The following is a 14,530-nucleotide window of genomic DNA, read 5'->3' as shown; positions in this document are numbered from 1 at the left end:
TTGTATCAAAGTGTCATATCTTTAGTGTTGTCCCATGAAAAGATAGAATAAAATATTTACAAAAATGTGAGAGGTGTTTATAGTATCTCACTTTTGTCAGATACTATAACACCCCTCACTATATGGGAGATGTTTTAGTCTTAGGCGTTTCTGGGGAAATTTTTACAGTAAACAGAAGATGCACTGACAACATTTGGAATAACTGTATTATCAGTGTATGAACGTGTGTGTCAATGGGTGGATGACTGAATGTGTAAAGGGCTTTGGGGTCCTTAGGGACTAAGTAAAGCGCTATACAAATACACGCCATTTATCTTTTTTTTTTTTTTTTTATGAAACTTTGAGTTTACTTTGGAAATATTGACCGGAAATCGTTTCGTCCTATTTACTGTTTGATTTTCGAAGGGAATCGAACCGACATAATTTTGTTTATATCGCAGTTACATCCGTTTTCGCTGGGTTAGTTGCAATATTTTCAAAAACCGAAATCAGATCTGTCCACAAACAAGCTCTGATTTTGCCGGAAGTCATTTTCATTCCGTGTAACTTGACCCGTGGCTCGTTCTCCTCCCTGTTGCTATGGTAACAGGGCTCGCCCAGGTGGAGCCACTGGCTGGCGTTTTGTTGGTCACGTGGGGGTCTGAGGAACAGTAGAGAAAGTGGTAGCTACATTCCCATTAACCGCAAATTCATGGAAACAAGCAGCTGCACTGTGATTTCTCCTCGACGAACGATCAGATGAAATTACATCAGTTTTTTCTTCCGTGGGGCAAAGTGCTTTAACGAAGACTGCTTTTAAGTCACAGCGCTCAGCAGTGATTAAGAAAAGAAATGCGGCTGTTTACAGACATTATTTGGTGGAAAACAGGTTTACTCACTGTGACATTTCGCGATTTTTCCCTCTGCTGTATTATCTTGTCTTGAGGTGGCTGTCTTTTAGACACGGTGTTCCGTTGTCTCCGCATCCTCTAGCATGAACTTGTAGCGTTGACGCCAGTATAAAAGCTACCTGCGAGGACGTGGGCAGTCCGCCATGAAAATGATGCATCATGGAATGTGAGCGTCTAAACTTTAAGCAACAATTCCACGCCGCGGAGAGTAAAAACATGGAGGTGAGGCAATAACCGACTGAGGCTGATGAAAAAGAGCCTCCCTCAGCTCGTTTTTGTGTGTGTGTGAATGTTTGACTCTGCTGGTCGTGGCCGACACACGCACCCAAAGGACCTGCACGGGGACGGGACGTCAGTGTGTGTGGTGATGCTTCTTCTCTATTTTTTTTCTGGTGTCAGTTTTGGTTTCTCCAGCAAGGTCTGCGCTATTCCGCAATGGCTCGATTTGAAGACGAACTGTCCGGCCGCTATGGAGGCGGCTGCCCCGCGGCCCCTGCCAGGGGGGGCAGCCGGCAGCCGGGGCCTCCGGGTGGCCAGAGGATGTACAAGCAGACGATGGCCCAGAGAGCCAGGACCATGGCCATTTACAACCCAATTCCAGTCAAACAGAACTGCCTCACCGTCAACCGCTCTTTGTTCATCTTCAGCGAGGATAATGTAATACGGAAATATGCCAAAAAGATCACCGAATGGCCATATCCTTACAACCCAGTAAACCCCCAGATAAGCCGCTCTGTCCTGTATAAAACCCGCATGCCTGACGCCGAACTCCCAGGAAATTTTAAGGGGCCTTATTTAGAGGCAGAAGAAGCCGGCATCTAGAATACTGTTTATTAATTAGTATAAATATATGTTAAGAAAGCAACAATACGTTCAGCTAAAATGTAAAACTTGCACAGCTGGCTCTCTGGTTGTTTCCAGTGTTGGTCACAAGTCCCATGCTGCTAAATGCTGTAGTCATGAGGTTTTTTTTTTTTTTTTTTATAATATAGCACATCTAGGTAAGAGCTGAAGTTTATGTGTGATGATATGACTATATGGGCTTCTCGGTAGATCCTTTTCTTGTCTTCTGGTGAATGCTGTGCTCTGCAGATGGTGCTGTCCAGGGAACTGAACTTCAGCAATCTGCAGGCTTTCCTCAGCAGTGAGGCGGTGGCACGCTGCATGGGTGTGACACAAAACAAACAAGCGCTGAAATGCAGCAGGTTTCAGGTTATAAAGCAGCTCATGTCTGTTTGGTAGATGTTGTGCACAGTGAGTGAATGCCACCTGCTGAGCTTTGTATGCTGACCAAAATCATTTCTTACTGGTGTGCATTTAGATTTTTTCTGAGGAAAAGTCCCTGGAAAGACACCTGTATATGTGCATGAGTGTTCATGCAATTAACTCACATTTAGTTGTGGAATAGTATCCATTGCGTAAGTCACTGGTTGGTTAACCTCTGGCATGATAAAAGTTTTCTTTTATCATTTTTAATGTCGCAGTGCATTAGTGAGCCATTTATCCTGGTGCGCTGCAGGAGGATTTACTGTGGTTCGAAGCAGTTGGAGGCCTGGTGGCTGGAATCCATCGGTCTCCTCCCTCTCCTGAGGATCCTCTCCTACTGGCCGAGCTGTATCGTCCGTGAGGGGTACACTAATAACACGACGGCAGTGCAATGTAGGGAGCGAGATACCCAAATGAGCGGTACAAATCTGCATTTAATTTCTTTTAAAAAGCAGACGTTAAATTAAACACTGAAGAACTGCTGCATATCACCAGATATGCATCACCAAGCTCCCACCACACTGGAGACTTAGAATGGTGATCACTTTGGGTTGTCTTGCTTTTGCAAAAATCAGGGAGTGTATTAGAAGATAGATATAGCTCTCTAGTAAGGTGCTAGTAAAATAGTACGACTATATTGAAGGGGCACGTCGTGAAAATATTTAGTTTACTGTACTGTATTTTTCTGTGGGTGTAGATGGAGAAAGTAACCATCTATACACACAATTATAATCAGGAGTTGTCATCCTTGATTTTTAGTGTACAAATTTGACTGGAAGTGTTTGTTATAAGTGACCAAGTTGAGGTCTGCAGATCATGAAAAGGTTTTCCTCAACTCGTGTAAGAACAAAGCTGGAAAGATTAGTTTTGTAATGTAAAAGGTTACATTGTTAAATTGTAATAAGTAATGCAATTAAATTTAAATGAAAGGAGTACAACTTATTTCAGTTAGTTTGGTACAGGAATTGCAGTGCTAGGTGTTTGGCAGATGGGAGGTAGTGCATATTCAAACTATTAAAAAAACCCCACACAGTTCAAAAGAATGCTCTAAAAATATGACAAAAATGGCATTTATAACAAACAATGTAACAAAGGTTATATTTCAAATGTAATCCACATACACTGCAAGCTTTTTATCAACATCACATTTTTACTCTGTAGTTTTTAAAACAAATTTTCCCAGTATCTGACTACAGTTACATTTATTTTATGAGTTCATTATAGAACTCTGTTGTATTAGAACTGTTATATATAATGGAATAAAAATTTCCATTACCGTTTCATTGACTTTGTTTGCAGTACAAATGTAAACATGAAAAAAACAGATATCAAAATTTGAGCCCATAATACCAAATGACTGAACCCAGTCTAGATACAGGGACGCAATTTTGCCCTTTATTCTTCTGATTATACTTACATTATTTGTGTCATTTTATTATGGAGTGCTTCCTGCATAAAGGAGTTTCTGTGCTTCCTCTTCTCCCTAAAGCAGCGTTAGCTTCCCATTTCCAATATTGTGATAGCAGCAGCAAGAGGGAAAGGGAACATTTACAAGATGGTAGTGCTGCCAAAAACACAGTAAGCTGAGCTGGAGTTGGGAGACTTAAGCAAGTTAAGATTTTCAATGGAAGTAGATATATTGGATGTTGAATATGAAGCTGCTAGGCAGCAGGGAAAGAGAGAGACCACAGAGAAGCTTTATGCATATATTGAAGGAAGACATGGTGTAACACAGGAGAATGCTAGTTGTTGGAAGAGATGGAGGCAGATGATCTGCTGTGGCAATATTACCAGTTAACATAAAAGGATAGCTTTGGTTGACCTATGAAGTGATAGCAAAAATGCCGGTGTGTCAGCATTGCTCCGCCCAGATGATTGAAACAGAGCTAGGAACTGAACTTGGAACTTAAAAAAAGTGTTGTGTTAGGAAATAATAAACAAACAAAACACACTGATTGCTGTACTGAGTCAGTCCTTGAATATATTTCTGCCACAAACTCACCCATCATCTACCCAGTTCTCTTCATTCTTACTATAAAACCCTGATGGATAGGGACATTAGTTCATGAACTATTTCTTCTTCCTTAATACATCATTTCCAAGTTGACACTTAGTAGCTGTTTTACCTGCTCTGTTGTCTAACCTTCCATTGATTTCTCTTGGTATGACAGAAAGATGATGACAAGCAGGCTAAAAGCTTTATCACTGATGGATGAGGTAGCCACAAAAAATAACTGCTATGAAATTTAATTGTAGCTTCAAGTGCATGCACTCTGTTTCTTTGAATCTTCTCCAGTATTCCTCTCCAGCCAATCTGATACATAACCTAGCACAATCATTTCAACAGAAAGAGATGTCTGGTGCCAGTGCCAAAACTTTCTATTCATGCATAATGCTGTTACCTACCAATGTAAAGGGGGGAATGGCTTTGTGTCAACTTTCGTCAGGTTTCTATGTCTTGATTTAATGTTTGCTAGTTTTCACAAGACTTCCTTAACACTGTCACTCCATTTGAGTACATGATCTTGGCTACTATTATAGCAAACTGCATTGTGCTGGCCTTGGAACAACACCTACCGGCCTCAGACAAAACCCCAATGTCAGAGCGTTTGGTAAGTAAAAAAGCTGGTTGATTCTTTTATTGTGTTACACAATAGAAACAGCAGTTTGTAAATGCAAACACTGTGAGGATTAGCATTGTTATTTTTAACAGATGTTTTTCTTTTGTCTGGAATGCATGCATGCATGTCTCTCTGTAAGTAAATAGTTTCTATTCTGCAAACTCTGCTTCCAAAAAGTTTCTGATTTCATTCTTTCCTCTTTTACCTAACTGTGTGCTCATGGGTTTGACCATTTCAAGTAGTATCAAGTATCTAAACTGAAAAGATGTGAAGATACCAGTTTTCCCCTCAGCATGTGTCCTTCCTCCTGAGCGCTGCAGGTTGTGTAGATCCATGCAGAGCTGCCTTTGATCCCCATTGTGTCATTACCACAGGCTACCCCTGCTCCATCTTCCTCCCACCGAACTCTCTTGTCAAGTCTTTCTATTAAAGAGGGAAATAGTGGGAGTTACAATGGCAGGGCTGCTTTAGAAATTAAATACCACATACCATAGATTTCATAAAATGTCTGTGTTTGCCAAGCAAAGTTATGGAGTTGTGACAAGGGCTACAATTTAAGATTATTGCTTTGGGATTGTGTAGTGTCAAAAAAACGAATAAAAATTAAAAAGCCAAACTGAAAGCTCCCTGCTGTGATAAGGAAGCGGTTGAAAGTAGGTATCAATAGGGCTGTTCGATATAACAATATATATTGGATGACGATATAAAAATGTCTATCGTTTCATTTTACGCTATCGTTTGTTTCGTAGTGTCGCAAAATAAGCAATATTTTTTCATCGTTTTGATGGTCACTGCAGTGGCTATCCGGTTGTTCAGTCTGACGTCACTAGCCGTGTCTGGGTCTAAACTCCGCTGCAGGTCCATATATCAAACGATCACTGTGGCATTACTGAGAGTTGAAAAACTGTCTAAAGTCTTTCATCTTTAATAAAATGATCAGCGTTCTGCTCTACCAGGTGTAACAATTGAGTTTAACATCCAGGCATCCATGAAAACGGGATTTATGACATTTAACAGAGTTAGAAGTTAGCTCGCTAGCTTCTATCTAAATACAATATAGCATGTCCTGACTGCGGGGTTTTGGAAACAAATTAAAACGTACAGCTCTGTTATCACTTCCAGCATAAATGAAGACAGAAAACTAAACAGCAGTAACGTTTGTAGGGTTACTGAAGTTGGGCTAGCTGGTATATAATGATGTGCTGCGTGACCGCTAGCGACACAGCTACGTTAGCATAATATAAACAAGCTAACTTTTTTCCCACTCGATAAAAGTTACCGTGAGTGTTCTCGGTGGTCAGGAACAAATGTAATCGCTTGGCAGGATGCTGTAAAAGGACCAAACTTCAGCCAGGAGAACAACTGAGATAATCCATCCACAATACGAGGTTAGTCATTCATATACTGCTGCATGGGCTGGGCTGTAGTTACACCCTAAGGTTTTAAAAACTGAGCTTAAATAAATGATTAGCGGTAATAAAAGCCGAGGGAGGTCAACAGTGATCACTGACTGTTTTAGGAGCTTTTTGAGATCAAATAGAAGAAAATACATAACATTAAACATGTTAACAACACAAAAGCCATATTAAACGCAGACTACTTTAGACCCGGAAGTAGGATTCGTCGCGTCATCACTGAACAACCGGATATTCATTTCTTAAAGTTCTCTCTTTCTCTTATATTTTATATAACCACACTACGGACGGACAAGCGCCTGTTTTTATGTGTTGTCGTTAGCAACAACGATGGTAATAGCATCGCGTGTCCGCTTGTTTATGTTCCACAAACCTTTCACAATAAAGCTCAAGATCCTGTTGAGACTTTTCAAAATAAACTGAATCACGTGAAAGAGCAGATTATTTACGGATGAGAAGTAAAGAAGAGCCGCCAGGTGCTAAAAAATAAACCTTAGACTCAAACGTTAGAACAGGCTTTTCCCCGCAGCACGCCGTGTAATAAATACTCACAAAGAAAACGGTGTCTAAATGTCTAAAAATGTATAGTTTCATGCATCGGTTAAAACACTCGACTCCAGCTACAGGACGCCCAGCTGGAAACACTTCCACTTCCAGCAAAGATTCACAGAATTTACAGAAAATGTTACATTTTTGTGATTTATATCGTTATCGGGACGATAGAATTGTTATATTGGGATATGAGATTTTGGTCATATCGCACAGCCCTAGGTATCAATACAGAAGGGGGAATAATTATTTGATCCCCTGCTGAATTGGTAAGTTTGCACACTTACAAAGAAATGAACAGTCTCTAATTTTATGGTAGTTTCATTTGAATGAAGAGACAAAATATCAGCTAGAAATAAAATAAATAAATAAAAAAAAAACACTAAAGAAAAAATTAGTATTTGATCTCCTACAATCCAGCCTTAATTCTGGCTCCCACAGATTCGCCGTGTGGTCATGTGTGCTCACACAGATTGCAATCAGTTAGTCAATTAAATACATTTGGTCTGTCAAAGGACATCAGGGACAATATTTTAGACCTGTGGAAGGCAAAAACAGGCTACAAGACCATCAGCGAGGAGCTTAGGGAGAAGGTAACTACTGGTGGTGTGATATTCTGTCGCTCTCTAATAAAATTAAATGATCATAAAACTAAAAAACAAATCTACTATAAGAATTAGAGACTGTTCATTTTTTTCCAAGTGAGCAAACTTACAAATTCAGCACAAGATCAAATAATTATTTCCACTACTGTGTAGTCTTTTGTATGATTTTTATAATCTTATACTCTATTAATTGTTGATTTGGTTATTTGAAAAAAAAAAAAAGGTCTGTTATTCTATTTCACTGCAAGGGAAGTAGTAGAATTCGCCTGTTTGAGGTAACAAAGATATTAGTTGCACTTTTATCAACATGTAATTAACCAAAATGGTGCCTTCAATGAGGTTTCAAGGCATTTGATAAAAGCAGCTATAGATCACTTTTATGGTGATCACACTACTATTTGATGTTGCCATCCAAGTCAGTGCACCCTTTATGCTGATGGATGAACAGGCTGTAGCATGAATGTAGCGTGCCTGTAATGTTACTATGTTACTCTCAGTCTCTCTGTACAAAAAGTTTCATTTTTAAGAGGAAGTTAAAATACTGCTCGAAAACGAGCAGGAGGACATCTGCATGTGTAATTGCATTGTAATGGGCAAAATTGGATTAGGGTTATATTATATGTCGGAGTATTCTGAGGTGTGAAGTTGATAACAGATCGCTTAACCGTAACCAATTATTGATTAATGATTACCTTTATGATACCTTTTGGAGTTTGTTTTTTGAATAGATTGAATAGATGCCTTGACCTAAGTTTGAGTACTTTTTTAAAACCTCTTCTCACTTTAAACTCTATTAAGTTAATGGAGTGATGAAGCCGAATTAATTATACTGAATCAGTCTACCAGCACTAGTTACACCATGTGTTATTCCTTTTACTGGGGGACACCTCTAGTTTTCTAAATCGTTTCCAGAACTCACAGATTCACAGGGAAAAAAAGGTTTCGATTTTTCGTAGTTATAGTTCTTTTGGTGGGTTAAAGCATCTGTAGAGCTTGCTTTGTAGAGGATCACGGACACTTAATGATCTAGACCCTTCTTTTTCATTGTGTATTATTTCACATTATCTGTCTCAATCTTTATAAATTTATGTCTGCAGTTTCAGAAATCCTTTGCTCTTCTTTCCTCTTACAGGATGACACAGAACCCTACTTTATTGGAATATTTTGCTTTGAGGCTGGCATCAAGATCATTGCCCTGGGCTTTGCGTTCCACAAAGGCTCCTACCTGCGTAATGGCTGGAATGTAATGGACTTTGTGGTGGTCCTAACAGGGTGAGTAGCACAGGCCTAATGGCTTATGTAGCTGCTAACTGACAGAGCCGATGGGCAACAGCGATTAATGAGAGGCGGGAGAGAGCTTTGTTGTGTATGTGTGTGTGTTGCATTTCTAATGATCAGTAGAGCTGAGCCATTCCAGATGGTTGGGTGTTTTCTTCCTGTCTGAATAATCAGTGTCTCAGTAAGGGGAATTGTCTGCAGTAGATGTGCAAAACAGAAGGAAATCAGAGAACACAGCACAGAAAGGACTATAATACAAATCCAGTAAAAGCTTCTTTCTTTCTGTTTTTCATCTTTAAAATCATGAAAAACAAACGGATTTTCGAGTAATAGCAAGTTTTGTTTTTTTCAGGGGATTGTGTTGAGTTTAAGGCCATGGCTAGTTCCTTCTGACCACTCTGATGAAAGCACTTAGTTGTGGTTTTAAGAAATTTAGAATAGATGGTACAAATCTTTTTGGAAGTCTGTCTCAAACATGCATCAGTTTCTGTCATGTTTGTGTTGAAAAATTTGGCCAAGTTAACAAAGGATATATCTACACTGTAGATATTTCCCCAAAAAATGTAAGCAGAAACACAAGTAAAGTTGACTTTTTCATAGAGTCAAACTGTAAGAGTTTAGTTTACTTTGTTAACGTTGTATTTATTCTTGTGACTTAAGATAAGATAGCTCTTTATTGTCATTGCACAGTCATACATAGTACAGTAGTACAATGAAATTGGAAAAACTGTCCTGCGTCGGCACTACATATAACACAACACGACACGATATGACACATCCAAACGCAACAAACAACACAACACAGTATATTAACTTAGTATAAAAAAGAAGAATAAGTGTATGTGTATTGCACACTGTTATTATTGCACATTAATTATTATTGCAACTTGTTATAAATATAAATATTATTGTTATTGTTTTAAACATTGTTACCTCCCCCCTAAAAAAGTCCAGGGAGGTATCCAGTCAGGTCAGCTATTTACATTGATTAGGGCTATTGCCCTGTTGTAAAAGCTGTCCTTGAGTCTATTTGTTCGGGACCTCAGCAGCCTGAACCTCCTGCCAGACGGCAGCAGCTTATACACCCGGTGTCCTGGGTGTGTGCAGTCCCGTAGGATGCTGCGTGCCCTCTTGAGACAGCGAGTGCTGTACAGATCCTTCAGGGAGGGAAGAGGATGTCCAATGATTTTTTGGGCCATGTTGATGATCCTCTGGAGTGCCTTTCTGTGTGCTGTGGTGCAGCTGGAGAACCACACACCGATGCAATATGTCAGCACACTTTCAGTGGAGCAGCGGTAGAAGACGGTCAGCAGCTCCTTCTTCAGGTCCATTTTTCTGAGGATTCTCAGAAAGTGGAGACGCTGTTGGGCCTTCTTTAAGACCGCAGAGGTGTTAGAGCTCCATTGGAGGTCTGTGTCTATGTGCACACCCAGAAACTTGAAGCTGGAGACCCTTTCCACGCACTCCCCATTGATGCTGACAGGCTGCAGCTCGGACTTCCTCCTTCTGAAGTCAACTACCAGTTCTTTTGTTTTGGTGGTATTGAGGTCCAGGTTGTTAACTGCACACCAATCTGACAGCCTCTGAACTTTAGCTCTGTACGCAGTCTCATCTCCCCCTGAGATGAGCCCCACCACAGTAGTATCATCTGCAAACTTGATGACTGTGTTGTCTGGGTGGGAACTAACACAGTCATGTGTGTACAGAGTGTACAGTAGGGGACTCAGTACACAGCCTTGTGGAGAGCCAGTGTTGAGGCTGAGGAAAGATGAGGCCCCACTCTAACTCTCTGTACACGGTCTGAGAGGAAGTCTCTGATCCAGCGGCAGGTGGTGGAAGGAAGTCCAATTTCCAGCAGTTTAACTATTAGTCTGTCCGGGAGTATCGTATTGAAAGCAGAGCTAAAGTCAACAAAGAGCAGCCTGGCGTAACGGCCCTGCACTTCCAGGTGAGAGATGGTGGTGTGGAGCGTTGTAGCGATGGCATCTTCAGTTGATCTGTTAGCTCTGTATGCAAACTGGAGCGGGTCGAGTGTGGGTGGCAAGCAGGACATGATGTGACGTCGGACCAGTTTCTCGAAGCACTTCATTATAACAGGTGTTAGAGCAACTGGTCGGTAGCCTATTAAACTTCTATACTGCTATACAGTTTAGAACCCTTGATGTTTATTTGTACCTTATGAAGGTCAGTCTGGAACTTCAGGTAAAAATTTTGTATCCCCTTTAAAAGTGATGCAATGCTTTTGCATCACTTTTAATTGCTGTTGAAGTGTGGTAACGGTGAAAAGGGAGAGGCTGTATTGTGGGGGGTTGATGCTGGAAGGGCAGGGATCAGGAGACTGCTGTTATGCTGCTGAAAGTCCCTGAACACGTGCTAGCCCCACTGGGGGACAGGCCAGCCTCTTTTACGTAATGATACAGAGATTTATTTGCAACGTCTTGGGCTGTGAGGAGCCTCGTTGCAACAAACAGCCTCTGCCAATTCCCAAACCTCTCATCAACACCTTAACCTCTTGCTGGATATCACTAAGAGTCAGTGAGACTTTTGTTCCTGTTAGCTGGAAACAAGGAAATATAATAAATGTCTGGTTTGCTAATATGTGTCTGAGATCTGCTTGTTTGCATGTTGCATCTTTATTGTAGAACCAAAACCGTTTGTGTTCTGCATAAATACTAAATATAAATATGTTAAAACTAGCAAATATAAGGATTCCTTATATAATCAGTCAGTTCTAACGATCCCACGTGAGCATCTCAAACTGTCAATTTTCTTGTTCCATAGCTTTAGTGTATCTAATGAAGCTATAAAAAACTTTATACTATAAAAATTGTCAAGTTACAGGCCTTCAAAGTACATGCAGAGAATTTTGCACTTGTTCATCCTTTTTGAGCCTTCCTAACATAGAAAGAGCTATACTGGGAGCCCAATCCAGTCAAAAATATTTTCTTGATAAGGATGGAGGATGGGTTACACTGGCTTACATATAAATCTAGTTATCTTCTGATGATGGCCTTTTTTCAAGCTATAGGCAAGTGATGGAATACTGTGGGATTAAAAATAGGCTTAGCATGTGCATTACGCAATAAACAATTTCTGTTATATACTTATGAATAATAGAAACATTCTAACATATGCAAAATGTATGCAAGGAACATTTCTCCTAGTAAAATGCTTTCTTTGCATAAGTACCCACAAGTACTGTATGAAGCATAAATCGTGTGTTGAGTGTTGAGATAATTGACAGGTTGTTAGAGCATTTGTGAGAGAGAGAGAGAGAGAGAGAGAGAGAGTGAGAGTGAGAGTGTCTGTGTGTGTGGCTGGGTGTGGATGCAGCTCAAGCAGGCCTGATTCAATTGGGGCTGAACAGGCTGGCATGTCAGCCATAATTGAAGGGTTGGGTGGTGGATAGAGGCCATTACAGCCGTGGTCTGGTCATTTTATCAGGGCCGTGCTACACTGATGGGTTGAGCCATGTTTTCTGGGTAGATATCGGATCACTTGTGCAGAGTGCATGCAGCTGAACACACACATGCAGGTAGTGCACTTAAGCATGCTTGTACACACATGCTGGCCAATCATTTCTCAGTGATGATGTCCATTTCCTGCAGGATGTGCTGTGTGAAAACCCATAGCAATCATGTATTAGCAGTGACTCATTGATTATCAGCATTCAGCTCATCTGAGCAGTCATCTTAGCAGGTTGTTTGTAACTTGAGTATAACATGACCCTTCATGGTTCACTCTGTTGTGCTTTCACAGGTTGCAAATGCCACATCCTCTCTTCCATGTAACATGAAAGATTACATAGAACACTTGGATAATAAGGAATTATAATATTATATCGTTGAAGTAACAAATACATTAACTACGGATTTATGTAATTTTGGCAATATCGCACTGACAGAGGGGAAAAAATAGAATTTTTATAATATCGGTTGTAAAACTCTCAGGAGAGAGATCACAGACTTTAAGGCGGCGAGGCGTGATTGCGGGTGCCACTCAAGTGCGGGTGCCACTCAAGTGCGTCCAACTCCCATGCAGGGGCACTGCAGACCACGCCCCGCCACACACATTAACCACATGAAATACATATTTAGGCAGAATTTTGCAAATATCTATTTTTCATTTTTTAGCAGCATAGTGCTTTTTTTCCAATTACTTTTTAAAAGTTAGGTCAACGCTCCAAAAGCCCACAGGCAATATAAGGGTGGCGGCTCACAACAGTTTTTGTTTGCTACATGGATGATTTTAGTTAAGCTGGGTGTCTTTCCTTTTTTTATATTTCTTTAAGAGTTCAAAATGTGTTAATTACATAAATAAAATTAAATTTTCTCTGTAGCACTTCATGGATTTCATAAGCAGCACGCTTTAGTTGCTCTGTGGATTCTTTTAAAAAGCAGTTAAAAACATTCCTGTTCAAACAAGCCTTTTGTTGATCCACGTATTTGATATTCTTAACATTTTTTACATTTGACCTTTTACATTGTGTATAATGTCTATTGATTGTATTGTTTATTTTAATATTTGTGTACAGCGCTTTGTGACTGCCTGTCTGTGAAAGGCGCTTAATAAATAAACTTTACTTACTTACTTTAGTTGTTCACACAAAGCATAAAGGTAAAAAAAAAACAATATATGCAGTGTTATCTTCATTTTAGATGTCAAAAAGTATTTGCGGCTCCCAGTGTTTTCTTTTGCGTGGAAACCGGGTCCAAGTGGCTCTTTGGGTGTTAAAGGTTGCTGACCCCTGGTCTAGGTATTCCTAACGACCCCTTAGTCTTTCATTATTATTGAGCTGATGTCATGGAGTTGCTACGGATCAGACTTATTCTGTCACATCCATCGTCACAATTAGGCCCTTCTTAGAAAGACTTAGGTCCTTCCTTTATTCCCCAGTTCAAAATTGGTGAGTACTGTTCACTTATTCATATCCCAGAATTGATCTCTTTTAGCTTAATAATAATTCATAGCCTATGTGAAGCAGTTCGAGGGCCATCTTGAACTTGCTATCAAATGATCCCATCACACATCACAGATGCTTGCTCTCAAAACAGGGGCCTGAATCGTCTTTCATTAGCTGGTAATTAGATAACTCTACAATGTTCCAGTCTGATGTAGGGAATTGCTAATAAGAACATGTATTTGCCTCCTGCATGCTCCTACCAAAATCAATAGTGTATTGAGCTGAACACAGAAGGAATAGATTCTCCTCAGCAGTCCTCTTTATAGCTGGATGGATCAAAGCAGCTGCTGTTGGATTTTTGCAGTGATTTTTGCTCATCCCTAAAATACATGCCACACACAGCATACGTGCATATGTTTCTCTTATCAGTAAAATGTACCATATTCAATATTTTTTAAAATATGTTTTCATACATATTAGCCCTTTGAACTTTCACGTATGATATTAATAAATTTAATTATATAAAGCTGTGGGTGACTGGAATGGCCTTACTGGGATCACTCCCTCTAACACATGATAGACATTTGTTTTCAGCAAAAATGCTGTTGTCCTGTCAACAAACTGACTGTGCTGTATCCACTATTATCTAATGAAGTGTTGCATCAGATACTACTAAGATAACATTTTCAGCTCATGGTACCTTTCAAAATAGCAACCTCATGATTTCCTAGCACAGCATTGCATTTTAATGAGAAGATCAATGTTATTCACTTTACCTGATTCAGTTTCAGGGCAGTTTTTCAGACATTAGAGGATTCCACCTCAGTATGGTATATCCTGAGCCTGGCTGAACAACATTTCTTCACTCTTGCTCCACTTTGCTCTCAAAAAGAAATAGCACACGGGATTCTGTGCTTGCATTTCTTATAGGAGCTTCTGTGTTACAGTTTCTCATTTATTTTCTACACATGGGAGGTTTTTAATTTTCTGTACTGCAGTGACA

The 14,530-nt window shown here is 40.0% G+C and overlaps 1 protein-coding gene across 1 annotated transcript in view; it reads left to right on the top strand.

Annotated features, from left to right (window-relative positions):
- The first annotated feature begins 628 nt into the window (after positions 1-628).
- The window catches only part of LOC146657141 (voltage-dependent N-type calcium channel subunit alpha-1B-like), a 342,261-nt gene continuing 328,359 nt past the window's right edge, over positions 629-14,530 (top strand). Inside the window, exons 1-3 of the mRNA XM_085424990.1 lie at positions 629-1,585; positions 4,663-4,768; positions 8,479-8,618. Of these exons, the coding sequence (XP_085281116.1) occupies positions 1,326-1,585; positions 4,663-4,768; positions 8,479-8,618 (506 nt within the window). The 5' untranslated portion in view covers positions 629-1,325. The remainder of the gene's footprint in view (positions 1,586-4,662; positions 4,769-8,478; positions 8,619-14,530) is intronic.

The sequence above is a fragment of the Rhamphochromis longiceps genome, linkage group LG12, assembly GCF_057381845.1.
Source record: "Rhamphochromis longiceps isolate RC_006_pf linkage group LG12, R_longiceps_female_GT1.1, whole genome shotgun sequence".
Lineage (NCBI taxonomy): Eukaryota > Metazoa > Chordata > Actinopteri > Cichliformes > Cichlidae > Rhamphochromis > Rhamphochromis longiceps.
This window is presented reverse-complemented; position numbering and strand designations above follow the sequence as displayed.